At 40.9% G+C, this 27,631-nt stretch overlaps 1 protein-coding gene across 1 annotated transcript in view; it reads left to right on the top strand.

The window, feature by feature from the left end:
• The window catches only part of LOC141548461 (integrator complex subunit 6-like), a 59,042-nt gene that overhangs the window by 28,922 nt on the left and 2,489 nt on the right, over nucleotides 1-27,631 (top strand). Inside the window, exons 7-16 of the mRNA XM_074277349.1 lie at nucleotides 2,754-2,917; nucleotides 4,331-4,483; nucleotides 9,038-9,170; nucleotides 11,782-11,876; nucleotides 13,474-13,584; nucleotides 15,911-16,114; nucleotides 19,799-19,922; nucleotides 20,102-20,244; nucleotides 21,479-22,292; nucleotides 23,452-24,015. Of these exons, the coding sequence (XP_074133450.1) occupies nucleotides 2,754-2,917; nucleotides 4,331-4,483; nucleotides 9,038-9,170; nucleotides 11,782-11,876; nucleotides 13,474-13,584; nucleotides 15,911-16,114; nucleotides 19,799-19,922; nucleotides 20,102-20,244; nucleotides 21,479-22,292; nucleotides 23,452-24,015 (2,505 nt within the window). The remainder of the gene's footprint in view (nucleotides 1-2,753; nucleotides 2,918-4,330; nucleotides 4,484-9,037; nucleotides 9,171-11,781; nucleotides 11,877-13,473; nucleotides 13,585-15,910; nucleotides 16,115-19,798; nucleotides 19,923-20,101; nucleotides 20,245-21,478; nucleotides 22,293-23,451; nucleotides 24,016-27,631) is intronic.

The following is a 27,631-nucleotide window of genomic DNA, read 5'->3' as shown; positions in this document are numbered from 1 at the left end:
TGTAGGCCAAATAATATTAGAATGGTAGCATATTATGATAATGCGCATTATAAAAAGACTCCCAAGCCCATCATCTTTTAGCAGTATTCACTACCGAGGGATTGGAGGAAAAGAGATATGGGCTTCCTTTCTTTTTACAATAGTGTCATTTGACCTATAAGGAAAGTATAGACAGTTTCAGGTCTATTTTGCATTTCTTTGAGACCTTTAGGAATTTGCCAGGCAATATAACCTAGTGGGCAGAACCCTAGATTTGGAATTGGGAAGACCTGTCTTCAAATGGAGTTCTGGGACACTAACTTGGCATGTGACTCTCTAAGCTTCAGGCAATAATAACCCTGAGCTGTTGTTGGAGCTGGGTTGAAATTGAAGGTCTTTAATGTAGTCAGGGTTAAATTTTCTCATTGTAACTATTTATCATGTTCTTGGGTCCAGTGGTATCATTTGAAATGACTTTTTTTGGGGGGGGCGTTGACAGCAGCTTGTCTCAATTGTGCCCTACTAAAGCTACTGTGGAGACAAGGTTGCTGACTGGCTAGACCCTTAAGTGCTTAAGTCCCAAGTTGCCACACTCTAGCTGCAGAGGGAGTTTTCACACTGGGATTTCTTTATAGGGATGAAATCTCAGATATCCAATGCACAGGGAAAGGGATCAAAATGAATTAATATTGTGACAAAGATTTGCTCTTTCCCAAGGAAGACAGCTTTGTTTCATGAGCTTTGTTAATAGGCTATAACCAAACCAGCTACATTACATCACTTGAGTGAGCCCCCATTTCTCACCTTTTCCTTGTGTAGTTGGCCACCTTAATATGTTCATTTTCCTAAAGTTATGTTTTCACAGTTTAAAACATTAGGTGGGCAATGACCCTGTGCTGGGTTTCAAACTAATTCTCTGACCTAATCATCAAGACAAGCAGAATGCTTATTCTTTACTTTGAAATAACCTTCTCTAGAATATATTATTAGGACTCCTTTGTTTCCGGCAAAGGGAAGAAAGGATCTATAGATTTGATTGAATTTCATATTGCTGGCCAAACTAATGCTGTGACTTAATAATTAAGACAAGCAGAATGCTTGTTAACTATGAAATAACCTTCTATATGAGACATATTTATTTATACTAAAGGGAAGAAATCGCCTTTAAGTTTGTCTGGATTACATATTGTTGATGTGTTTCCATTCAAACTGAGAATGACTGTCAAATATGATTATTTTATTTTTCATTTAATTTTTTTCAGTTAATGAAAATCCATCTTCTCCCCTCCATTCACATTGAAAAAGAAAGAAAAAACCCTTGTAATAAACAAGTCTAGTCAAGCAAAACAAATTTCTACATTGTCCATGTCCAACAAATATGTGTCTCTGTCTATGTACCAAGTCCATCATCTTTCTGTCTGATGAAACATGATAGCTTGGTTCATCACAGATCCTTGGAAGCGTGGTTAGTCATTGTATTCTTAAGTCTTTCATAGTCATTTGTCTTTATGGCTGTTACTGTAGAAATTGTTCTCCCACTTCTGCTCACTTCTTTCTTCATCAGTTCCCAAGCTTCTCTGAACTGGTTTCTTATAGTACAATAGTGTTCTAACACATTGATTCATTTACCATAATTTGTCCAACCATTCCCCAATTGATGTGACCCCCCCCATAATTTTCACTTCTTTGCTACCCACCATCAAAAAGAGTTGCTCTAAATGTTTTGGTATATATGGGCTATTTTCCTCTTTTGCTATCTTTGGTGTTACAGACTTGTAGCGGTGTTGCTGGGTCAGAGTATATACAATTTAGTCACTTTGGGGGCACGGTTTCAAATTGCCTTCCATTCTGGCTGGATCATTCATAGGTCCATCAGGGATGGAGGTCTCTTAACCATTTGTTATTTTCGTTTTTCATAATTACTATCCATTAGTCCCGTGTAGAGAGTGCTTCAATGTGCATTTCTCTCATTTTAGTAGTTTTGAGCATTTTTCCTTATATAAGTTGATAGATGGAATTTTTTCCTTTGAAAATTGCTTCTTCATGCCTTTTTTAATCACATTTTAATTGAGTAATAGCTCATGTTCCTATATATTTGGATCAGTTATTTACATGTCTTAGATATGAGACCTTCAATGGAGAAACCTGTTACAGAGGTTTTTCTCCTTATTCTGTTTTCCTTCTAATTTTGACTGCATTGATTTTCTTTGTGCAGAAACTTTTGAATTTTGTGTGATCAAAATTGTCCATTTTATCTTCACTAAATCTTCTCTATTCTGGTCATCAGCTCTTTTCCTGTCCACAGATCCCAAAGGTAATTTTTGTCCATCGTTCTCTGATTTGTTTTAAGATGTCACTCTTTATATTTAAAGTCATCCATCCATTTGGAGCTTATCTTGGTATATGGTACAAGACGTTGTTTCTGTCATAGTTTCATAGCAGTTTTTGTCAAATAGTGAGTTTTGTACTCCAGTAAGCTGCAGTCTTAAGTTTTATCAGACATTTAAGCTATTGTATTCATTTGCTTTGATATTAATGCACGCCTCAGTATTTCTGCTGTATCTTAATTGTTACCAAATCATTTTGATAATTTTTGCTGATTGCTTTTTTTTAAACTTGACACAAATGGAGTGGAGCCACCACGTCTTAACAGGAAGCTTAGCCAACCCCTCCATATGACCACTTTTCAAGCTAAACTGGCATCACGGAATCTATCCTGAGCAAATTCTAAAAGCTTCTATTCCTAACTGATTCTTTATATTGTGTCCTCTTAGATGCAGCCTGCAACACCCCAGAGTCACTAACATCCTCTGGCCAGCAGCAGTGGCACAGCAGCCGAAAACTCATTTTTGTGCGTGCTAACCCTAAAACTGGGATTCCTGTTGGGCACTGGCCAATTCCTGAATCTTTTTGGCCTGACCAAAACTCACCCACACTGGTAAGTATCTTTAATTCAAAGGGGAACCTGTCTTCTGCAATTTTGATTTGTTAGTTTCAATGAACACCTTTCTAAGAGAATTCTGGGAAATAGGGATTACAGAATACAGCTGAGACTCCTAGCAGTCTCTATTTGTTTCCAATTACACATGCTTTCCTTAGAACGGCCCTGACAGAGACCGTACCAGAATTATTATATCCAGTTTACAGAAAAAGAAACTGAGGCCCGGAGAGGTTACAAAGACTTATCCGGCCTCTCCTGATTTCCAGGCCAGCATTTTTTCTTTTGTAGCAGGCTCCTTTTTGTGTATACAAAAGCCGCAGTAACTCCTTCTGGCCAGCAGAGGGTGCCAAGTGAATCACAGGCCTGCCTTTTGTCCCTGCTACTCTGAATGCAAATGCAGAGTTCCCATTAAGTTGGGCTTCTTCCCCTTCTTGTATATCCTGGGCTCCTGGCAGGCAAGCTGGTGAAACCTAGGCTTCTTCTCAGCATAATGCTTTTAAAGGCATAAAATAAAACCCAGAGGATCCTTTCTACAAAGGAAATCAATTATGTTGAATTATCATTACCAAAACATTAAAAAAAAAAAACTGATGGGCCTTAGTTAAATACCCTTGGTTCTAAGGATGACTGTTTTAGGTCCTAGAATAGAGAGAATTCTGTTTCTGTGTCATCCCAATGAGCAATCCTGCTTTGTACATAATATCAATTGGTTGGTTCCTTTGACAAAAGTACCCTGATTAGCTGTTCTTGACCATGAGTTTCCTTTTTTCCTCCTTTCTGGCCACTCTTCAGCTCATCAGTGACCTTCCTGAATTGTGCCCAGAACTGAAACTAAATGGGATTTGAAGTGGGCAGAAAATACAGAGGAACTAGCCCCTCCTTCCTTATTCCTGGAAGTTATGTCCCTCTTAATGCAGCCCAAGGTCGAATTTATTTGTTTGTTTATTTTTCTTTGTCAGTGCCTGCAGGCCAGCTGTTAGCTCTCACCAGAATCCCCACTGACTTTTTCCTCCCTGAATATTCACTTGGTGCTGAGACACTGCTTGGACAACCTCTAACCTCACAGTGCTAAGGAATAAGACCAAGCTTGCCTTGGATTCTTGAGGGAATTTTTGTAAAGGCTCACTCCCTTGAATTAGAACAAAATCACGTGGCCAGGGTAGCTCTTGCCTTCACTATATTTCCAATTAGAAATGCTATGATTTTGGTTTGATTTGCCTTAATGTAGCAGCTGGTGATGGAGGTGAACAGTTTGGGTGACCCCTGTGAAAGTCATTGTTCACATCTAGAGATCTTCCAACACTCTGGGAGCACTATTAAAAATACAAAGTGTTGTTGGGTTGTTTGGCCAGAGATCATGGTGGAGTTTGCTTGGCGATTAACGGGTGGTCTTGTTCCTCTTCCTTTCAGCCTCCTCGGGCAGCTCACCCTATCATTCGATTCTTCTGTGTAGACTGTGAGCCCATGCTCATAGAAAAACTGCCCTTCGACAAATACGAACTTGAACCTTCTGCGTTAACTCAGCACATCTTGGATCGCAAGTCACCTCAGACTTGTTGGCAGGTACTTGACCTTCATCTAGTAACAAATGCATGCAGAGCCTCTCTAGGATTAGCTCATTGTTCTGCTCAGTTTCCTTGGTTAGAGTGGAACAAATTCCTCAGTGCCTCGAAGGGAAAAGAAGATTTTTAGAAAGAGAGAGAGAGAGAGAGAGAGAGAGAGAGAGAGAGAGAGAGAGAGAGAGAGAGAGAAAAATGTCTTGAAAATTCTAACAAAGGGCTTCCATAACCAAGCATATTGTTTTAGGCCTCCATGTGTATCATTAGGCAACTTGTCCAAGCAGAGGTAGAGTAGCTGGCCTTGGATTTGAGAATGTTTGAGTACAAACCTCCCCTCTGATGCTCACTGTCTGTGTGTCCTGGACAAGTCACAACCTCACCAAGATTCAGGCAAGCTTTGCCAGCTACTTTAGTAGTGGGAGTGTCTTTAGGCAGGATGATCCAATGAAAAGGCCGATCCAAAGGATCCAGATTTGAAACCTGCCTCTGCCACTCACTTCCTTTGTGACCACAGGCAAATCCCTTCACCTCTCATGTGTTCGATGGATGAGGTAGCCTACAGAACCAGTGATCTGTGGCCTCAGCAGTCCTGATTTCCTAGAGTGGTTCTAAGCTTTCAGGAAAAATACCAGCTAAAAAAACTGGATTTTCTCATCAAAGATCTCCCAGCCCAGAAACTTGCTGGGACTGTGATGGGATCTTTGCCTGTGGGGTAGCTAGTTCACATTTCTATGGTGCATAAAGGTTTGCAAAGAATTTTACATTTCTTTGCGTTTTTTTACATCATTCATTACATAATGCAATTTTATATGAATTTTTATTTATGTACAATAATTACATATTATCTCATTTAGTTTCCGTAGTCACCCTGGTGGTAAGTACCATTATTCTCCTCCTTTTACATATGAGGAGACTGAGGCATAAAGAGAGAAACTACCTTTCTTGGGGTCACACAGCTAGTGCCTGAATCAAGATTCGAACTCAGGTTTTCCTGACTCACAGATCTAGTTCTATAGCCAATATAACATTGCCTCTCATATATCCGTGTGTTACAGGTAGCGGTTGTGAACAGCAAAAGTGAAGAGTTGAAGTAACATCTGCCCTGTAACGTCACCTCCTCACTTAGAAAACTTAATGATGAGTACATTAATTCAGCCCTGAATCGTAATTGGCCAATTATCCTCTCTTTCTACACTGTAAGACCATTGAGTGATCAGGGATGATGAGGTTCTCTCTACTTTTCCAAGAAAAGATTTGCAAGTGGACAGCTCCTTCATCTACATTGTGGATTGAGAAATTGTCAAAAATTCCCCTTGGAAACTAAAACCTGTTAGCCAAAGGAAAAGAGTTCAAAAACAGGAGATAAAGGAGCTAGAAATTTAAAGGGGGCAGAGTCAGGCTAACTTAAAAGCAAAATATGTGCCCTGAATTTATGTACTGAAGCACTGAGAGGCAGCTTAATGGAATGAATCACCAAGCACTTAATTACCTAGCATATGAATATATAGGATAGAGGGTCAGCCTTTGATGGCTGCTACCCATATGACCATGCGGGTGTGTTACTTAATATTTTTTATATTCCAGGCAACTCTCTTTAAGACTATGACTTAAGATCTGAGTTGCAAATACACTTCAATGGAGGGAAATTCCCCACCGTGGGAATGGGATTACAGCTCCAGGTGTTCTGAGCCCTCTCTCCTTTCCTCCTTCCCCAAATTTAAATTTAATCTTTTCCTGTAATTTTTTTCCATAATATATCCTTTCCAGATTAATCTAAGAAATTTTGTTCCTTTGTATAATCATCATAATAATACTGATATAGCTCCCATCATATGTGATACTTGGAGATTTGCAAAGCCCTGTGCTGACAACCATCTTTTCTATCATATATTATTTTGGTTTTGACTATGGGAAGGGTTTTTCGAGTTGACTCCATGTGTACTGTAGAGAAAGGGAAATAGGCAAATGCGTAAAAAGCAAGGAAATTTGGCAAGGCTGAAAAAGAGATGAATGAGGGGTTAAAAATTTGAAGAAACTGAATTGGTGTAATCCATTTATGGTATGCTTCAATCAGTTCCAATAACCCCCCAAATTGATGTCCCTTTCACAGAATCATTGGATTGAGCCTTATGTAAGCCATCTCACTGCCTCCTCATGACAGTTATGACACTAAATTCTGCTTCAGTCTTCTAATTAAGTTGCTCCATGCCTCCATTTTTCTTGAAATCTGATGGATATGATTGAAATAACTTAACCCTGCAATCTCAGTCTCCCTTCCAGTGGTATGGATCACAGCCCCTCCATGCCTGTCCCTTTTGTTTGACCCATGTTCTTCTACATATCCCAGAGGGCCCACCCTATGGAAAGTGCTGGGGCCCTTCCTCTAATATTACAGGGGCATCAGGCTAGCCCAGTGATTGTCAGTCACTTAGCCCTCAGCCTCATTATATGATCAGTCTACCTCCTTTGCTAGCCCTGCAGTCATGCCATTCATTCTCTTAATTGTTGGCAATGTGCTTGTCAAATCAAGTCCATCTCAAGTCTTTCCATTCCCCTTTGGGTGACCTGCAATTTTGATTCTTTGGAGATTTTGGTATTCCGTAGCGTCCAGAAGGTGGGAGGTGATGGTTGCGCTGTCCTCTGCCCTGGTCAGACAACATCTGGAGTGTTGTGTTCAGTTCTGGACGCCACATTTTAGGAGGGACGAGCTGGAGAGTGCCCAGAGGAGGGCAACCAGAATGGTGAGGAGACCGGGGACTCTGTCATATCTAGGATGGTTCAAGGAGCTGAGAATCCTTAACTTGAAGACAAGGGTTGGGGAGGGGGACGTACTGGCCAGCTCCAAGTTGTTGTAGGGCTGCTATGTACAAAAGGAGGATTAGCTGCTTGGCCATAGAGAGTAGAACTAGGACCAGTGGGGGGAAGCTCAACAGAAAGGAAAACTTCTGATGATTAGAGTTGGGTAGAAGTTGGGCTACTTCAGAAGGTAGAGAGTTTATGCATCTAGTCTTGGCTCAAAGACCTTCCCTTTCCTGGAAGTCTTCAAGCAAAAGCTGGGTGCTCATTCAGCCAGGGGTGTTATGGGAGGGATTTTGACTCAGCTCCGGGTTAGGTATTCCCTTCCAACTCAGATTCTATGCAATTGTGAAGGGGTTCAAATATCAAGTGAAGGAGTATGGATTAAATAGGGTAGGGGGGAGGAGGAAACCATTGAAAGCAAGGATTTTAGAGGAAAGGGGAGGAAAATGACATGAGATTTGTGTATTAGGTGGATTACTTTGCTAGTATCATGTAGGATGGATCAGTGAGAATGGGAACTAGAGATTGGGAGAACAGTCAGGAGGATGTGGCCATTCCAAGATTTCGGGAAGACCTATACCAAAATAATGGCCATGGGAATAGAAGGGGAAGAAAGGGAGATGGATGAGGATGTGAGGGATCTTGCATAAGGAGAATCACTCTCTCTATATATAAATTGAGGAGGATGGACTTGTTGATCTCTCCAGTCCCTTCCAGCAGCAGCAGCAGATTATTGTCCTGTGACCATGAGCAGATGGGGGAGAGGGAGGAATCCAAGAAATATCTGGCAACAGGTGTGTTTGTGAGGGTAACAGGAGGACCTCCTTATTAGGAAAGTTAGCTATTCTAGATCATGGGGTAGTGATAGATTGGTAGTGTTAAGATCAGAAGTTCTGAGCTGGAAGAGACTTCAGAGGGCACCTAGTCCACCCCTTAATTGTACAGATGAGAATTTAAGTGCCTTTTGGAAGGGACTGATGTCTTTGTATGCCCCCCCTCACTCAAATCCATTTCTCTTGCATGTAATGGCATCGCCTCCCTGATGGCATGGTCCTATTCGAGAAGGAAGGACAGATTATCACTACAGCAATCCCTAGGGCCTAGTACAGTGTATAGTAGGAGCTTAATAAATCCTTTGTTGATCCATTGGTTGGTTGATGGAAGAAACAGACTCAGAGAAATAAAGGGACTTTCCCAAGGCCATAGGTGTAGCTGAGTCTCTGAACCCATTAGTCTGCCCAGTGCCCACACTTGCTGATTTTCACAGCCTAAAAGGGAAAAGGAATTCCTCTTGATCCAAACAAATGCCTTCTTCTTGTCCCCTCCTCCCCAGGAGTCAAGTTCTTTTTATGAGGAAGAGGGGGAAAAGAGTGTTTTAATGGCCAATATATGTGCCTTGCCCTCAGTAGCATAACATCTTGGCTTTCATTGGGTTTGGGAGGATTCACTGTGACGGGGTACTAAGAGGTATTGAGTCCGAGAGCCTGGGCTCCAACTTTAAGCAAAGTCATGTCACCTCTTGAGAAACCCAGTTTCTTGAACTGTAAATGGGAGTGCTCATCCTGAGACTCCTTCCATCCTAAGACTGGTTCTGGGGAAGGTGCTTTGTTGCCAGCTGAGGACTGGCCTTGGATTTTTCAGCATGATCCTCTGCTTTCGTTCCATATGTTATCTCCAGAATGTGTGCTCTTGCTGGGCCCTGGGCTCTTCCTAACCAGGAAGGTTTTCTCACTCAGGACTTTCTTTCTCTTCTCATTAGGTGTTTGTGGCTAACAGCGGGAAGCACAGTGGCCTGGAGCACCCATTTGGGTACCTGAAAGCGAGTACCTCTTTGACATGCGTCAATCTCATTGTCCTGCCTTACAACTACCCTGTCTTGCTCCCACTTTTAGGTAGGTAAAATGTGTTTTTTGGAACTGCCTTGGAAATGAAGGACAAAAAAGAGACATCCTTATGTGTATGTTTGAAATACTCAATTTCTTGAGGTCAGAATGGTGGAATAAGGACCTAATCTTTGGGGAACAATCACCATAGCAAGGCAGCACTTTAAAGGAAAAAATTTGGAGAGACTGCCTTCTCAGTCATTAATTAATGGATGTCATTAATTTCCTGACCATTTTAACCCCTACTCAGTAAAGTGAAGTGGACCACCCCCCTCTATTACTTCTAAGATCACATAACAAGCCTCTCTGGCATGTGATGCTTTTCACAGCCTAGCCCCTTCTGACCTGTCTTACTATGTACAGTTCAGCTACCCAGGTCACCTTGCTTTCCTCCAGTAGGTGACATCTCACTCCCATGTGTGGAATGCTTGGCCCCTCACCTCTACCTTCCAGATTCCCTAATCTCCTTTCAGATTCGGCTCACATCCCCTCTTCTACATCTTCCTCTCCCCATCTCCCTGCCCAGTGAATGCCATCCCTCCCAGATTTCCTTCCTCCTAAATCTCTGCTCTTGTATGACATGCAATGTTATTTACATCCTGTTTCCACCATTACAACAAGAATTTCTCTAGGCAGGGACCAAGGTTTTGCCTTTTTTTGTATCTCTGGTGCTCAGTAGGATGCCTGGCACATAGTAGGTACTTAAGAAATGCCAGTTGCCTAAGTGTCTTAGCCATTTCCTTGTTAATCCAGTGGACAAGTAGCCCCCGGTTTCTGAGAACTAAGTGCAATTAGCAATCTGCTAGGGTGGGGGGGGTGCCCCCTACCCTTCTAGTATGCACACCGTGTTCCTCCTGGCTTCCGGAATTTTTATCAGTAGCTTTTTTTCAAAAGCTTTTTCAAAAAAAAGACTGATGGATGCTTTACCAAAAGGCTTGCAAGCCCCCTCCCTGTTGATGATATTCAGTGCCTACCTGGTGATATATAAAAGAATGATATAATTTTAAGTATAACAACTGTTGATTTTCTAATAGCAATTTCAGTTGGGCTAATTGCAGTTGATTAATTACATATAATTTAAGTAAGATCCTTCGGATCAGTACTGTGAATAAATTGTCAATAACCGTTGTATCGATACTGTGAATTAATTGATTGTTGCTAATTGAACCTGATTTTGGATTGAAGGATCCCTTTCAGCTCTGACGCTGCAAAATAAGACAGGGCATTAAATATTAGGCAGAGGAGTATAAACTTAATTGGGTAGGCAGTGGGGAGCCATTAGAAATTTTGTAGTAAAGGGGGTTGCATGATTAGACCTGTGCATTCTGATTACTTTTATGATGGAGTATAGGATGGATTTGTGAGAGAAGAGATTAGAGGCTGGGCGTTGTGTCAGGAAGCTCTCACAATTGTCAGGCTAATGGGAATGAGGCCCTGCGCTGGAGTGGTTGCCATGGGAGTGAAGAGGAAAGGAGATAGATATGGATGTGAGAGGTACTGTGTGGGCAGAGACTGTTTCCTCCTCTTTAAAAAGAGGCCTTAAGACTCAGTGACCTCAGAGGTGCCTTTCAGCTCTCAAATAAGCAAAAACAAGAAAGGACATTTGTGTAAAAATAGCAGATCTATCAAACCAATTAAAATAGCCAGCATAAAGATGCAGAAGACTGACTAAACTACCGATTTATCCATTATAGATCTGGTGGGAGATCAGACTGAACTGAAGGGGGAGGAGGGGAAGGAGAAGATGGTTGCTTGGTTTATTTCTTGTTGTCGTCATTTATTTTTGAGATCCAGCCCTCAGTGTTATTCCAAGAGAACCATACATTGATTTGTCCAGATCTGAATTCTCAGGTGGAATATGGAAGGTGGCAGAAGGAGAGGGGCTTTATAGCCAGAGAACCAGGCTTCAAGTCCCATCTGTGTCCCTTATTAGCTATGTGGCCTAGGCAAAGTTCTTGGGGACTCAGTTTCCTCTTCTGTAAAATGAAGTAGTAGCGCTGCATGAATTCAGAAAAGCCCTTCCTCCTCAGAACTGGTGATCCCTTAAATAGATCTTTGACACAGTTCCTTAGGTCATCATTTTGCACCAAATATATATTATCATTATAAAATTCAAGTTAAAAAAGAAGAATTGTAATTCTTCAAGTTAAAAAAGAAGAATTAGTAATGATTTTTGTAATGGCACAAATTGATTGAGAAGAATCCATAGATTCATTTAGTCTGCAAGCATTTGCTTTTTTACACACTACCAGAGAATATAATTTTTATTCTTTAACCTTTAAATTAGGCCATTAATGAGAGAAATGCCTTATTATGGAAAGTCATCAGTGAATTTCAGCTCTGATCAAAAACAATTAGAGCAGAGCTTCAGTGCCCTACCATCCATCCCTTTTTCTCTCAGTCCTCCACCAGCCCTAGTGTCACCGGCACTCTCAGCCTCCTGTTGCCATGGTACCCCTCTCTCTAGGCTCACCCTTCCCCCAATTCAATTTGCCCAGATACAAGAATTCCCAGTCACAGCTCTGAACACGGCGACAATACGGATTTGCTCATTTGAATAGATGTTGAAACTCACAGTTGGGAATAATGCAATCTTTTCTCATTTTGTTTCCCATAATAGATGAATTGTTCAGGGTTCACAAGCTTAATCCAAGCCCGAAGTGGCTACAGGAGTTTGATGAATACTTAAAATTCATGCCTTCATACTTCCTATCAGTATGTAATATACATTTTTTATATATATATATGCATATATGTATGTAGGTATGTATGTACGTGTGTATGCAGAATTCAAAGAGATGGTTACTGGTTCCAGAGAGCAGTGACGCATAAGCTCCTGACTGGCAGTATGATTTCTCTCCTTGTTACCTACCATAGCAACTAGAGGGCTATGCAGTAATATACAAATATATATTTAAAAAAATATATATATATATAAGTATATATATACACATATATATATATATATATATGTATATACACATTTGTATGTATGTACGTGTGTATGCAGAATTCAAAGAGATGTTTATTGGTTCCAGAGAGCAGTGACGCATAAGCTCCTGACTGGCAGTATGATTTCTCTCCTTGTTACCTACCATAGCAACTAGAGGGCTATGCAGTAATATACAAATATATATTTAAAAAAAAAAAATATATATATATATATATATACACATATATATATATGTATATACACATTTGTATGTATGTACGTGTGTATGCAGAATTCAAAGAGATGTTTACTGGTTCCAGAGAGCAGTGACGCATAAGCTCCTGACTGGCAGTATGATTTCTCTCCTTGTTACCTACCATAGCAACTAGAGGGCTATGCAGTAATTTGTAACATCACGAAGGAACAAAATGCAGCTTTTCAATCCTTAGACTATATGGGTTTTTTGCCTTTTTTTCCTTCTGAATTTGTCTTCTGATGCCATAAAGATTCTAAGATGGCTCCCCTCAATTTAATTTGTAAAACTCACATTCTGGGACTGGAACTGGGACCATCTCCTTTGGATTATAAGAATAAACTTAGTTATGATCATATATTGTGTGCATGTTGTTGGGGTCTCACTGCTCTCTTGACATAAACCATTAGTGCTTAATTGTTTTAAAAATGCTATGAAAAGGGACAGCTCAGTGGCGCAGTGGATAGAGCACCAGCAAATGTGGTCTCAGACACTTAACACTTCCTAGTTGTGACCCTGGGCAAGTCACTTAATCCCAATTGCCTCAGAAAAACAAACAAATAAATAGAGATGCTTTGTTAGATTCTCAACAGGGAAGGACAAGGATCACCAAGAAGCTGCCTAGTCTGTCCCATTTTCATTTTTACGAATTGAAGCCTCAATGCAAGAAACCTGTTAAGAGAATTTGTTCAGCTCTCATATTGTAACTGGGGCTAGACAGGTCACACTAATTCCATCCTCTAATACATTTCCAAGCTTGACTGGAGAAACCTGAAACTTAAGCCCCTCCATCCATTCATTGGTTTACATGTAAAAAGAAAATAAGCATCATGACCTTTGACTTGTTCTAGAATAACTTTAGGGACCAGTATCTAGAGATGGAGAAGCAGCAGTTTATTATTCTAAGTTGCTTTCCCCTCTCTTCTGGTGTTTTAATTTCCTGTACCTTCCCCTGCTTTATGATATCTCCTTTTTTTTTTAATAACTCCTTAATGTCTCACATGTAGCTCTATGCATCAGTATTTTTTTTTTTAATTCTGAGTAATGAACCATGTCCTTGAACTGAATTTTGAAGTGTTTTAAATTTTGTTCTGTTCACACTAATGGTATATTTTGTTTCCTTATAGCCATTAAAAAAAGCACTAAGGTTTATGGGTGCTTCCAATTTGGTGATAGAAAATTTAGAATCTGGACTTAGTTACAGCATCATCACTTACCTTAAAAAACTCAACCAACAGGTAATATTTTTAACTTGAATTTTCATTGTAAAAAATTATAAATGTAAACTAAAAAGGCTTTGCCCTTTGAAGTGTATTTTCTCATTCACTATGAAATTTTATAAATTGGTATAAATATGTATAAATGTATAAAATGTATGTATATATTTATACCTTCTGGATTATTGACAATGAGATTATCACTGTCCCTTGAAGTACAATTAGCGATTTGTTAGTAAGGTGTGCTACCATCTCTTTCCTCCTTTCCACTGCCAGTTTGTACCAGACAGGTAGCTCTGAGAGGATCAGAGACTTGGCAGATCTTGTCTAGCAGGCCATGTTTTCTCCTCACTTCAAATCTAGTTTCTGAGTTCTGGCTTAAAGCATCCCTCGTTCAGTTTTCTTTTGATTGATTCTAGACCTCTAGCTTTGGTGTAGAAACTCCCTCCCCCAATGCTCATCTGTCACTTACTAGCTTAGTCCCCTCTTGGGATGCTGCCGAGTTAAATGGCTTTTCCTTCAGTCACAGTCTCAGAGACTGTGTCTTTCTAACTCCAAAGATGTGTCTTTGTTTCACATTCCCATTTTTTAGGAAATTTGATGTCATTCCTTTTTTATCAGGAAATGGAGGCATAGATTCAACAAACCTCTTGAAAGTGTAGGTTCAGGGGGGAACTAGACAATAGAAGAGGATGAAGAGGCAATGGGTGCTTTTGTGAAGTTCAAGAGCTTGGTGAACTTCCAAAGTGAAGATGATTCTTTAGCCTAGTAGAAAAAGTCCCAAAGAATCAAGAAGGCAGCATGGGAATGTACTAAATCCCATTAGAGACTGTTGCCCACTATTACCCAAAATGCACTTGCTAAGCTGCAAAGTCTTCCACATTCCTTGGGACCATTAAACATGACAGGAAAGGGGAAGGGGTTTAGCATTTATTAAGAGCCTACTATGTGCCTAGCACTATTCTAAGTGTTTTATAAATATGGTCTCATTTGATCCTTTGAGGTAGGTGCTGTTATTTTCTTAATTTTACAGATGAAGAAGCCAAGGCAAACAGGAATAAGTAACTGGCCCAGGATCACACAGCCCATAGTAGGTGTATGAGACTGGATTTGAACTCATTTTTTTTTTTTACTCCAGGCCCAATGCTCAGTGTATCAGAGTACACTGGCGTCACCTAGCTTAGATTTCTAGAAGACATAGAGTGTGTCCAGTGATAGAGAATTAGTGACTATGCTTTTCTATAACCTTTTGTTCTCAAGCAAAAGTTTGTTTGAAAAATTGAAATCTACAACTTTCTCCCCCTAACATCCACTCAGTCAGTTTTCCATATCTATAGATGTTAGAGAAAAGGGGCTGACTTGCACTGACAGAGGGTGTTCCTGCCTCGTCCTATACTGAGGTGGTCACGTTTAGATTTTTTTTAAAGGAATTGCTAAGCAAACCCTAAATGCATTCTTTTTGATTTCTTAGTAAATACTAGCTGAGAAAGCTTAGCCTTTTCATTCATCTGAATTCAAATCCAGTTACTTCCTAGCTGTGTGACCCTGAGCTAGTCACTACTGTTTGCCTCAGTCTCCTCATCTGAAATGGTGGTGGTTGTTGGTGGTTGTCCTTCGTTCTTGAAGAGGACCAAAATGAATCACCACCATAGAGCCAAGTTACAACGGCACAGTACCTTCTCTGATGAGGGTGTGTTATGCTGAGTGGTCCAGTGTCAGTGTCTCCCAAGTGAGCTGGAGAAGGAGACTGAAAACCACTTCATTATCTCTGCCAAGAAACCCCCAAATGGAAAATCAATCCCAACTGAACAGCGTTCTTCAAAGTTTGTGTGAACCAGATTTTTCCTCTGGGATTTGTTTTTTCTTCTTATGATTAAGTCATAATGTTTTCCCAGTGTGAATGCTTTGGAAAGATCATTGGCCTTGGAGTCAGGGTAAGCAGGGTGGGCATCCCAGCTCTGTTACCTATAAGATGGGCAAGTAATTCAGCTCCCCTGGGCTTTGGTTTCCTACTCTGTAAGCCCACCAAAATGACCTCAAAGTTCTCTAGAGTCGATGACCAATAAGACTCAAATTGGAAGGTAAAGCAGTTATTACTGAAGATATTTGTCTTTCTTCACCCAACTGGGCAACATCACTCTCAGTCACTAGTTCCGTTTGTTGACTTCAAGGAAATGAGTGGTCGTCTTAGGAGAAACACAGGGTTGTCCATTGTTTCAGCCATTTAGGATAATTATGATATGGTAGGGGAAAAGTTGTTGGGGATCTCCAAAAGAATTCTTTTCAATATTGTTGACTAAACAAAGATACTGAGTCTGTTTTCGCATGCTATGTGCTTCTCTTTTAGAGCAAAGTTGAGGCTGAGAAAAGAAATGCACTGGTGGGGAAGAAACCTCCAGTTGAGACTGGAATCAAAGTGAAAACTTTCTCCGTGATTTCTAGTGCTGACTTTCACTCACATCTTAAGCCTTTGTCCTCAAGTACTCATGTGAGCCTGATAGAGCTGAATGGAAAAGAACAGCCTACGTTCGAATTAGCACTCCCAAAGAAGGTAAAGAATACACAATCATTTAACCATTTATAAATACCTCCTATTTGCCAGGCACTAAGGATACAAGTACAGAGAAAAAAACAATCCTACTTTTAAGGGGCTTACATTCTCCTGGGGTAGATAATAAGAACTGAAATATTTTTTAACCTTGGCTCAGATGGGTTATTTTCATACTGACAGAGTTATTAGTTTGAATAGATCAGTCCATCCCTAATTAAGCTGATCAGCTATGATATCCAAGCATAACTTGATTCCCATAATTTTATAATTAGCCTAGACTGAAGTAGCAGTTGTGGGAAGGTTTATACTCTAGCTCTCTCCATTCCTCTTGCTTTTGCTCCTTTAGGTTCTTCTAGTAAATTTTTTTAATAATAGCTTTTGATTTTCAAAATCCACGCAAAGATAGTTTTCAGCATTCACCCTTACAAAACCTCATGTTCCAAATTTTTCTCCCACCTTTTTTCTCACCTCCTCCCCTAGACAGCAAGTAATCCAATATAGTTTAAAACATGTACAATTCTTCCATATATATTTTCCACATTAAACATGCTGCACAAGAAAAATCAAATCAAAAAGGAAAAACATGAGGAAAAAAAAGCAAACAGCAACAAAAAAGGTGAAAAAACTATGTTGTGCTCCACACTCAGTCCCCAGAGTCCTCTCTCTGGGTGTAAGATGGCTCTCTTCATACAAGATCATTGGAACTGGCCTGAATCATCTCATTGTTGAAAAGAGCCACGTTTATCAGGATTGATCATCATATAATCTTATTGTTGCCATGTATAAATGATCTAGTTCTGCTCATTTCACTCAGCATCAGTTCCTATAAGTCTCTCCAGGCCTTTCTGAAATCATCCTGCTGTTCATTTCTTACAGAGCAATAATCCATCACATCCATATACCATAACTTATTCAGCCATTCCCCAGCTGATGGGCATCCACTCAGTTTCCAGTTCCTTGCAACTACAAAGAGGGCTGCCACAAACATTTTTGTACATATAGGCCCTTTCCCCTCTTTTGTGATCTCTTTGGGATACAGACCCAGTAGAGACACTGCTAGATCAAAGGGTATGGACAGTTTGATAGTCTTTTGAGTATAAGAACTGAAATATTTAGAGCAAAAATGTACAATGAATAAATACAAATCTAGCCAAAGTGGTTGTAGGCCAGATAGTTTGGGGTGGAGGGGCTCTAGCCATTTGGGGGGGGGATCAGGAAAAGTTTCATGCTTTCCCTAAAAAACTTCATGCAACAGACAGTGGCTGAGCTGCCTCTTCAAGGAAGAGGCTTTTGATGTTGGAGGGAAGAACTGGCCAGAGAAAAGACATCTAGCTAGGAAATAGAGGCTGTTGTGTCACATGGCAGCAACAAAGAGGAGGCCACAAGGACTAGATTGCAGAGTGGGAGAGAGACAGTAATGTCTACAGAGGCTGGAATGATAAGAAGGGACCAGTTTATGGAACACTTTATATTTGATCCTAGACTCAACAGGGAAGCACTGGAGTTGGTCAAGCAGGATTGTGACATGTTCAGATCCAGGTTTAACTCTTCCAGGGTCTGGAAAAGAGACTAAATGGGGAGAGACTTGAGGCAGGAAAACCAGTGTGGAGGCTGTTGTGATAATTTAGAACAGAGGTAATGAGGTCTGAACTAAAATGGTGGCTGAGATTGGATAGAAGGGGTTAGATCAGAGAGATGGTGTGGAGGTAGAAAGAATAAGCACTTTGGGGGAGGAACAAAGGGGAAAATGCTGAGACTAGCAACTAGAGACACTGAAAAGATGATGATGGCCTCTGAAACAGGAAAGGTTAGAAGAAGGAGCAGCTTTAAGTATTAGCTTGAAGATATGGATATTTTCTATAGAACCTGAGATTTGGAATAATAAGAATTCTTTTTTTGTTGTTGTTTTCGTTTTTTGCTCATCAAGTTTCTTTTATTAATCAACTTTTTTTCTTTTTTAAATAGCTTTTTATTTTTCCAAATACAAGCAAAGACAGTTTTCAACATTCAGCTTTGCAAATCCTTGTGTTCCAGATCTTTCTCCCTCCCTTCCTCACTCCCTTCTCCCAGACAGCAAGCAATCCAATATTTACTCCTGCTCATCTAAACACCCTTCTCTACCCCACCTTATCCTATTCTCTCCCCCCCTTATTTTTTATCGATTATAGGGTGCTATACCCTTCATGGTATATGGCCCCTATCTAAGGCCACTGTGTCGGTTCTTCCTCTGCACTTCATTTGTATAGCATGATTGCTATTTTTACCTTTTCCTAGACCAGGGGTTCTCAAACTATGGCCCAGGGGCCAGATGCGGCCGGGTTATGGCAAATGGGCTGAGGGGCGGAAAAAGAGTGTGACTTTTTGTTTGTCCTATAGTCCAACAGTCTGAGGGACAGTGAACTGGCCTCCTATTTTAAAAGTTTGAGGACCACTGGTCTAGACAGTTTGGCTTTTTAGAGTCAGATCTTAGCTCTGCCCCAATTGTTCTTTTGGACTACCTAATTATTGATGTAAATCTTAGACATACAGTTTACATTTCCACGAATAAAATACAAAATTTGTCCTTATTGAGTCCCTTGAAATTAATCTTTCATGTTGGCTCTTTTAAGTTAAATTTTCTGTTGAGTTCTGGTTTGTTTGAGACAAAATCTGAGTTCGATGACTGTCCATATTTTTTCATTTGATATTATAATTTTGTTGGATATATTTTTTTCTGCAGGCCTAATTCTTTTGACTTTTGATATATGTATTCCAAGATGTGCAGTATTTTATTGTAGCTGCTTATAAAATCCTATACAATTCTAATTGTAGCTCCAGCATATTTGAATTAGGGACTTTTTTTGGTTTGTTTCTTATAAAATTTTCTCTGGAGTTTTTCTATAAATTCTATCTGGGCAGGGAGTTAAAGTTACTCTTGGTAGTAGAAGAGGTTTTTTTTTTTTCAACTTTACTGTCTTCCTGTGAAGATGAACTCCACTCTTCTTTATTCCCATAGGAAATTTCTAGGTTTGGGGTCTTTCTCCTTTGCTCATTTTTTTAAATGAGAACTTATTATTGTAACCACCTCTAATTCTGTGGTGGGGGGAATGGTATATCTCACTTCATTTCAGCTCTCTCCTCTGACCTGGAACCCCAAATCAAGAGTTTCCCCCCTCCTGCAAGTGCCAGCAGCCAACAGTGTCCCTGCCCCACTCCCTCTGTACTCCTGGTGTGCTGGTTCCTTCTTGTCCACGGCTGTGGCTCTGCAGCACAGCTGAGTCTAGCATTTCTAATCAGTCGTGGTTCCCTCAGTCTGCCCAACTCAGACCCTCTACTCCCCAGGCTGTTCAGGAGGTGAAAGTTCCTGGGGTTCTAAATGAGGCTACCAGCTGTTTCTGCTGAGTAGCTTGGAGGTGTTTATACTTCCTACCTAGGTTAAACCTAGGTCCTGGGGTCTTCCAATTTTGGGGGGTTATCCAGGGACCCCTTTTCTGCCCTTTTCACTGGTCTATATTCACCCTGAGGTGCAATTTTGTTTTGTTTGTGGGGGAAATCTGGACAGCTTGGAATTTTCTGACCTACTCCACCATCATCCCGGAGTCCTCCTCTGTTAAATCACTCTTAATCATTTAAACAAAATTGTGTTTATGTTTTGCATCAAAGGTTCCACCCTAATTGAGGTTCCTTACACTTTTGTTAAAACAGGGTGCAAAGCCTCACCTATATACGAATCCTTTTGATATTCCTCGGAGCTGTCTTTTAGACCAGCTAACTAGAATGAGAGCCAGTCTGCTGAACACATTTACAAATGTCGTCGGGCAAAATGAAGGTAAGTGGATTGCAAGAACAAGATTTGGACAATTCCTACATTATTAGAGTGGTCAACATATGGATGGGATTGTTCAGATATGACCGAGATGGCATCGGTCATCTTTTTAAACTCATTTTGTGCTGGTACTGTTGCCACCACTGCTGCTGATGGTCTTGGCTTTTTCCATATCCTCACAGATTTCTCTCACAGTATTCCAATTATGCAAATGGGCAACTACCAAGAATATTTAAAGACGGCGCCTCCTCCACTTCGGGAGGTTGATTCAGAACAACCAAAGAGACTTCATGGTTTTGGAAATCCTTTCAAGCAGGATAAGAAGGTGAGAGATGCAGTCTCATTTTTGCCCAAACAGATGCTCCATATTATATTTACTTTTTTTTTAGAGGGGGGGGGGAAATCAGGGTGAATAGCTAGTAAGTGCCTGAAGCCAGATTTGAATTCAGGTCCTCTGACTCCAGGGCCAATGATCTATCCATTACACCATCTAGTTACCCCTCTGTATTATTTTTCTTGATGAGATCCTTATGGTCCAAAATTGCTCATCTTACTTTTGAAGGACTAGAAAAGTCCTCTGAACTACCATCAGTTTCCTGCTGAACGAAAATCCTAATTGGAGATGGGAGGCTCCTGTGGTACTCTGATCATTGCCACTGCCATCAGCTAAAAACATTGTCATTTCTCTTGATGTTTGCTGGTTCTTAAACATGAATTGCTATAGTGAATGAATAGTCCTGCTACAGTTTTTGTAGTGGAGAAAGAGAATTGAGAGGAAAGAAGGCTAAACAGGAAAGTAAATAATTCAATTTAGGGACAGGGTGGGCAAGTTTGGCTGGAGCATCAAATATAAGAGATGAGTTCAGAAGGAAAGGAAGGTTTATTCTTTTGGGGAGGTGGCAGGATGTGAAGTAACTTATTCAGGCTTACAAAGCTAGTAAGTTCTAAGGCTGGATTTGACTCCCATAACAATGCTCTATGCACAGAAGTGCAACCCAGCTGCTCCTTAGAATCATTTTTTGGTTTTTGGAGGCAAGAAGAATGTACATTCTTGAAGGATAGTCTATAGTTTACCATGTCTTTACATAATTAACTGAAAGGTTTAGAGAATGCAAAATATTCCTGTGTTTGTTGACTTTAAAAAGTTAGATTGAGAAGCACAAGGCAATGGCCTAAGAATGCTCCTCTGATATATTTCAAAGTCTTACAAGATTTAGAGCAACTTGATCTAACGTGATACAAGAAAAATTAGGTGGGTGAAGAATGTCTGAGACCGGGCTATGCTATACAGTTGGATGGACAACCTACAAAGCTTGTCTATCAGCATACATATTTTGAGACAGACACTATAGATGGATTACGGGCTAGGCCTAGAAATGAACATGAGGAGAATAGACTGTATGGCCTTTTGGAAACTGCTTTTAATGAGGCTTTTTGTTATCAATATTCTTCTAATGACATTAGATGACTGGGTCAGCATACCATAATCTTTGAAGAATTAAACCTGTATCTTTTATTTTTTTGTTACTTATTGAAATTCATTAATTGATGCCTTTTAGGGGATGATGATTGATGAAGCTGATGAGTTTGTGACAAGGCCTCAGCACAAAACGAAGCGCTCTGGAGACCATCACTCTATGGGATCGCCGAGGAAACGGCGAAGCTTGTCCCCATCTACATCAAAGAAGTTACACTCCAGTGGAAAGGCAGCATTGGCATCAAGGTCATTGGCAAGCCTATCGAGGTCATCTGCATCCCCGTCGAGGTCGTCAGGATCCTCATCAAGGTCAGGATCCCCGTCGAGGTCATCGGGATCCCCATCAAGGTCATCGGGATCCCCATCAAGGTCATTCTCATCGAAGGCATACCTTTCGAGGGCATTCCCATCGAGATCATTCCCATCGGCTGTATCAGCAGCATCAACAGCATCAGCATCGGTGGCATCGGCATCGGTGGCATCGGCATCGGCATCGGTGGCATCGGCATCGGTGGCATCGGAAGCATCAACATCAGAGGCAACAGTATTGGTGGCGGCAGCAGCAGCAACGGCATCGGCATCGGTGGCAATGGAAGCATCAACATCAGAGAAATCAGTATTGGCGGCGGCAGCAGCAACGGCAACAGCATCAGTGGCATCGGCATCAGAGGCAGCAGCAGCAGCGATGGCATCAGCATCAGAGGCATCAGCATCGGTGGCAGCAGCAGCAGCGATGGCATCGGCATCAGTGGAAGCAGCAATGGCATCAGCATCAGTGGCATTGGCATCAGAGGCATCTACATCAGAGGCATCAGCATCGGAGGCACCACTGGTGTCGGCATCATCTTCGCCATCATCATCTGCAGGTCTCCAAAGACCTGATCCATTATACAAAGGTATGGTTCATCGTTCTATGTTTTTTTTTCCCACCATTTTCCAAAACAATTAGCCTTTTTTTAATGAAATGTTGTTGCTCTAGGACTCTCCTTCTCATTTTGGCCTTCCTAATTTGCAGAGTGGCCAAGATGGCTGAGTATCCTATTCACATAGCTCTGGCTTGAGTTCTCTCTTGCATCCAATAAGCATTTATTAATTCCCTTTATTTAGGGCACTTGCTGGTACTGGTCTTTACACAAGGCTTTACACATATATGAATTTATGTGTGTATACACATATGTATATGTAACATAAGCCACTTACTAACTTTTATAATCCTTCACCTGCTTGGAGCATCAGTTTCCTTATCTGTAAATGAGAAGAGTGGCCTAAATGATCTCTAAGGTCCCTTCCAGATCTAGATCTAGGGGTCCTGAAATCATCCCCACGATGTTGCCTTTCCATCATATATCATTCAGTCATTGGTCCTGCTTTAGTTATTGTTCACTCATTAAATAGCCATTCACAATAGTCAACATTGCCCTTGCTGATGTCTTCCAAGTGCTGTTCCACCCCTTTATATTTTGGTATTAATGATGATTCTTCTTCATAATCACCTTGTTTCTCTTCCCTTTCCTAATCCGCACAAATCAGCAGCTATCATTCCTTAGAGTGTGCAGAAATCATTAGCCAGTCTTCCTTAAAGCTTTTCTGTGCTTTGTCAGCCCTCACCAAATCAGATGTGAGCTGGGTCCTCTTGCAACCCAGCCCTGAGGTCATATGTCCTGTAGAGAACTATGACTTTCTCCTTTTTACTAATTTCTAGTATAATCCTTCAACATAAGCAAGAAGCTTCTGACAATTTATGTTTACAATGGAGAAGTCAAAACATCCTGAGGCAAACTAGTGCAGTTCCAAGCCAACAGAATGGGTACCTTGTTTTAATTCTACCATTTCCTGTAGGTATTCATCATGCAAAGGGAAAAGGTGCTTAGGGTCATCTTCTTGAATTTGAATAATATCTGTCAGGAGCTTTTTGCACCATAGTCACTTGAATTAATTTTATCCTCTCTAATTTGAAGAAAGTAATACCTGGTGGTAATTTGCCCCTAAATGAGGAACCAAACTTTGTGAGCCAATGAGGCCTCTCTCAATTCTATATCTTAATGTGATTTCCAGATGCAAGTATAGATCCAGATGAAAGCGAAGAACAGTTGGAAGATGATCAATTTTCAGGTAGCGCATCATCACAGTCAGTTGAAGCTATGGATGAAGCTATGGATGAAGCTAGCGTTCTGAGAAGTGATTTGGATGCTCTGCTCAACGAGCTGAATAGCTTAAGTGACGGGTTGGTCTACAGAGCTGGTGGCACAGTTGGTAGAGGATCAGGAAGTCTCAGTCGCTCCCCACATGGCCAAAGAGCAACAGCAACCCCGGTGGCGGCAACAGCGGCGGCAGTGGCGGCAACGGCGGCAACGGCAACGGCAGCAACAGCAATGGCAGCAACAACAACAGCGGCAACGGCAGCAACAGCGACGGTGGCAGCAACAGCAACGGCGGCGGCGGCGGCAGCAGCAGCAACGGCAACGGCAACACCAACAGCAACACCAATGGCAACGGCATCGACATCAACAGCTGCAACACAGTCAACTTCAGCTTCTGGGGCTAGTTCATTGGACAACCCACAGGAGGAAAGCGATGCTAATTTCAGAGTTCAAATACTAAAGGAAGTGCCCGGAGGAAGTAAGTATTAAAAGTCTGTGAGCACAGTCGCTGATGGAGGGCCTGTAGCTGCCATGAGGGGAAAAAATTGTCATTTGTTATAGTCAGGTTTTAACCCATCTTTGGGTGGTTCTTCTTTGCACTGCTTATATCTCTGTAAAGCAAAACCATCTGATACACAACTGTGACTGACAAAACATATAACATTCTACTTTGCAGCTTGCCATTCCTTAAGAGAGAGGAAGGAAGTGTGTTTTAACATCAGTCTTCTGGAGTCAACGTTGGTCATTGTATTTGATCTGAATTGTGTTGTTTTTCCTTTGTCATTGTATTTTGTTCTCCTGGCTCTGCTTACTTCATTTTGCATCACTTCTACAAGTCTTCCCATGCTTCTATGAATTCTTCATAGTCATCATTTCTTATAGCACAGTAATATTCTATCAGATTCATGTACCATAGTTTGTTCAGCTATTCCACCAATTGGTGAGCACATAATTTGTTTCCAGCTTTTTGCTACTACAAAAGGGCTGCCATGAATACTTTGGTACATAAAGGATATTTCTGTCATTGATCTCCTTGGGATACACATGGGAGTACTGGGTCAAAGGGTATGAACAGCTTTAGTCACTTTTCTCACATAATTCCAAATTATTTTCTAGAAGAGCTGATTCAATTCATAGCCCCCGCCCCAAACCATGTTAGTGTGCCTTTCTTACCATAGCCTCTCCAACACTGATTATTCCCAACTTTTATTGAATTTGCTCATTTGATTGGTATGAAATGATATTCCACAAAATTGTTTGAGTTTGCATTTTGTGACTCAAACGATAGAGCCCTGGGCCCGGAGGCAGGAAGACCTGAATTCAAATGTGGCCTTAGATACTAGCTAGTGGTGGAATCCTGGGCTAATCATTTAACCCTCTTTGCCTTATTCTACTGGAGAAAAAAATGGCAAGCCAAGAAAACTCCATGCTAGCATTGGCATGTCGTGGCCCACGGAGTCTCGAAGAGCCAGACAGGACCAAAGAATGACAATTTATTGTTTAAATAATTTTTTCATAGGATTGTCAATAGTTTACATTTCTTCTCCTAATAACTGTTCATATCCTTTGGCAAGGCATGGTCACTTAATAGCACTGAGTTCCCCTCCCAGAGTCCTTTTTTTTCCCCAGTTTTATTGATGCCTTTTTTAAAAACATCAGTCACTTCCCCATATATTCCACTCCCACCCTTCCAATAGAAACCTCCCTTGTAAAAAAGCAAAACAGGTAAACACAACCAACACAATGACCACGTCTGACAGCCTGTGTGACATTCTGCAGCTGTAGCCCCCCACCACTCTGTCAAAAGGAGAGGGAAGTGTGTTTCATCATCTACCCTCTGGAACCAAGGTTGGTCATTGCATTTAATCTGAATTTGGATGCCTGTTGTTTTCCTTTATATTATTGGAGTTATTGTATATAGCATTCTTCTAGTTCTGCTTTCTTCGATAGACTTTACTTTCTCCATACCTTCTCACATTGCTCTGAATTCTTCGTTGTCAGGATCTCTTGTAGAACAATAGGATCCGTTCCCTTCACGTTCCCTGATCACTTCAGCCATTCCCCAGGTGGTGGGTGCCTGCTTTATTTCTAGTTCTTTGCTACCACAAAAGATAGAGATGCTCTACATATTTTGGTATCTGTGAGTGCTTTGCCATTTGCCCTCCATGGACAATAAATAGGGATGCCTACTAGCGAAATTAGTTGAATCAGAGGATATGAATCATTTTTATGATTCAGCTGATAGCTTTTCTGGCTTAATTTCAAATTGTTCTTCAGAATAGGTGCACCGGTCCATGGTATCATCAATGGAGTATCTGGGTGCTTGTTTTCCCACTGCCCCTCTCAGTGACTGTTTCTATCTTTTGTCAGCTTTGCCAATTTGCTAGATAGGAGGGCAGTTGTCAGACCTTTAATTTGCATTTGTCTTAGCGATGTGGGTCGTTTTTACATCGTTATTGATGGTTTATATCTCTCTTTTGAAAACTGTTCATCTACTTTGATAAGCTGTGCTGTCGTTACTTCACTCTAACTTCTTAATTGTAGAAATCCCCAGATGAGACCTCAAACCATAGGCCCAGACTCTTCATCAGTTGTAAATAGCAATGATGACAATAATGCATTCTCTAATGGCAAGTAGGGAAGGGAACTTTTGAAGATGTACCCATCATAAATGGCAGACTCCTTTGGACTTCTGAATGTGTTGAGGGAGAGAAAACCCTACTCTGGGAAAGTATATATCCTGATCAATAATGGTGTGTATCTCTTTAGAGTAAGTAGAAAGTATGGCCAAAGCTAGGTATAGTGGGAAGACGGCTTGGACGCAGGACACCCTGTATCCAAATTGGGTTTCTGAACTTTAACCAGCTCTGTGCTTCTAGGTGCGTCTCAAGCAAACTTTCTTGGACTTCTTACTAACTATGCTGCAATCTGTGTTGGGAGAGAGGGAAAGCCCTACTCTAGAGAAGTCATGTGTGTTAACTTTGCCAAATCTGGGTCAGAAATCAGAGCATTTTGTAATAATGCTGTTTATCAAGCCAGAGTATACTATCAAATGGAAAACTGTGTAATAAGAGTGAACATTAATATAATAATGCTGTATACTATCAGAAGCAAAACAGTATGTGGTGCTAATAATATTAAGAGCAAATGTTGACGTAGTGCTTCCTATGTGCCAGGCAGTATGCAAAAAGCACTTTATTATTTCATCTGATTCTCACGGCAGTCCTGGGAGGTAGGTGCTATCATAATTCCCATTTTACCAATGAAGAAACTGAGGCAGATAGGTGAAGTGACTGGTCCAGAGTCACACAGCTAGTATCAGAGATGAGGTCTGACCATTTAGTTTCAAGTTCTCTCCCTCTCTCCTGGCCTTCACCAACCCCTTGAGAAGGCAAACAATATAATAAGGATCCTAGCGACGCTGTCGTACATCTGGGTAAGTCAGAGAAGCTTTGTCATTTGCCTAGGGTCACATGATCAATGATGGTTAAAAATCTGGGTGGAGGAGGGGGTGGCAAATCCAGGCTTCAGACTCAGTCTTTTAAGTCTACTCATCTTTCTACTTCCTTAAGCTCCCTTTTGAAAGAGCACTGGGGAAGCCTATGGCCTTCCTAAGAAGAAGGTTGATTTATATTGGAGGTGCTAAGATGTGCTTCTTGGACTATAGACTCTCCTTAAAAGAAGAGCTCTCTGTAGTTCTGTGCAAAGAAGCTCCTTGAGGATAGAGACTCTTGGGTTTTGCTTTTGTATCTCCAGGGCTTGGTACATGGTATATGCTTAACAAATGCTTGTTGATTGGTTGAGTATTCTGAAAAAGAACCCACTTGGATTCAAGCTTTATTTATATAAGCCATAATTGGTGGAGAAGAACTCCAGGGTCTATTTGTACAGTATGATGAGCATAAGATATTCTTATTTTCAGCCAACCAGAATAAGTCGGATTTTCAGGCATAGGGACAAAGCACAGGAGATAGGGATTCAGAAGAGTGGATTCCAGAATTTGACTTCCAGATGATGCAGATTCAATTCAGTCTCCAAACACAGTCTATATGGTAACTTGGACTACTTGACCTGAACACATACCCCTTTTCCTT

The sequence above is a fragment of the Sminthopsis crassicaudata genome, chromosome X (genome assembly GCF_048593235.1).
Source record: "Sminthopsis crassicaudata isolate SCR6 chromosome X, ASM4859323v1, whole genome shotgun sequence".
Taxonomy (NCBI): Eukaryota; Metazoa; Chordata; class Mammalia; order Dasyuromorphia; family Dasyuridae; genus Sminthopsis; species Sminthopsis crassicaudata.
Note: the sequence above shows the minus strand (reverse complement) of the source record. Positions and strands in the feature narration are given on the sequence as shown.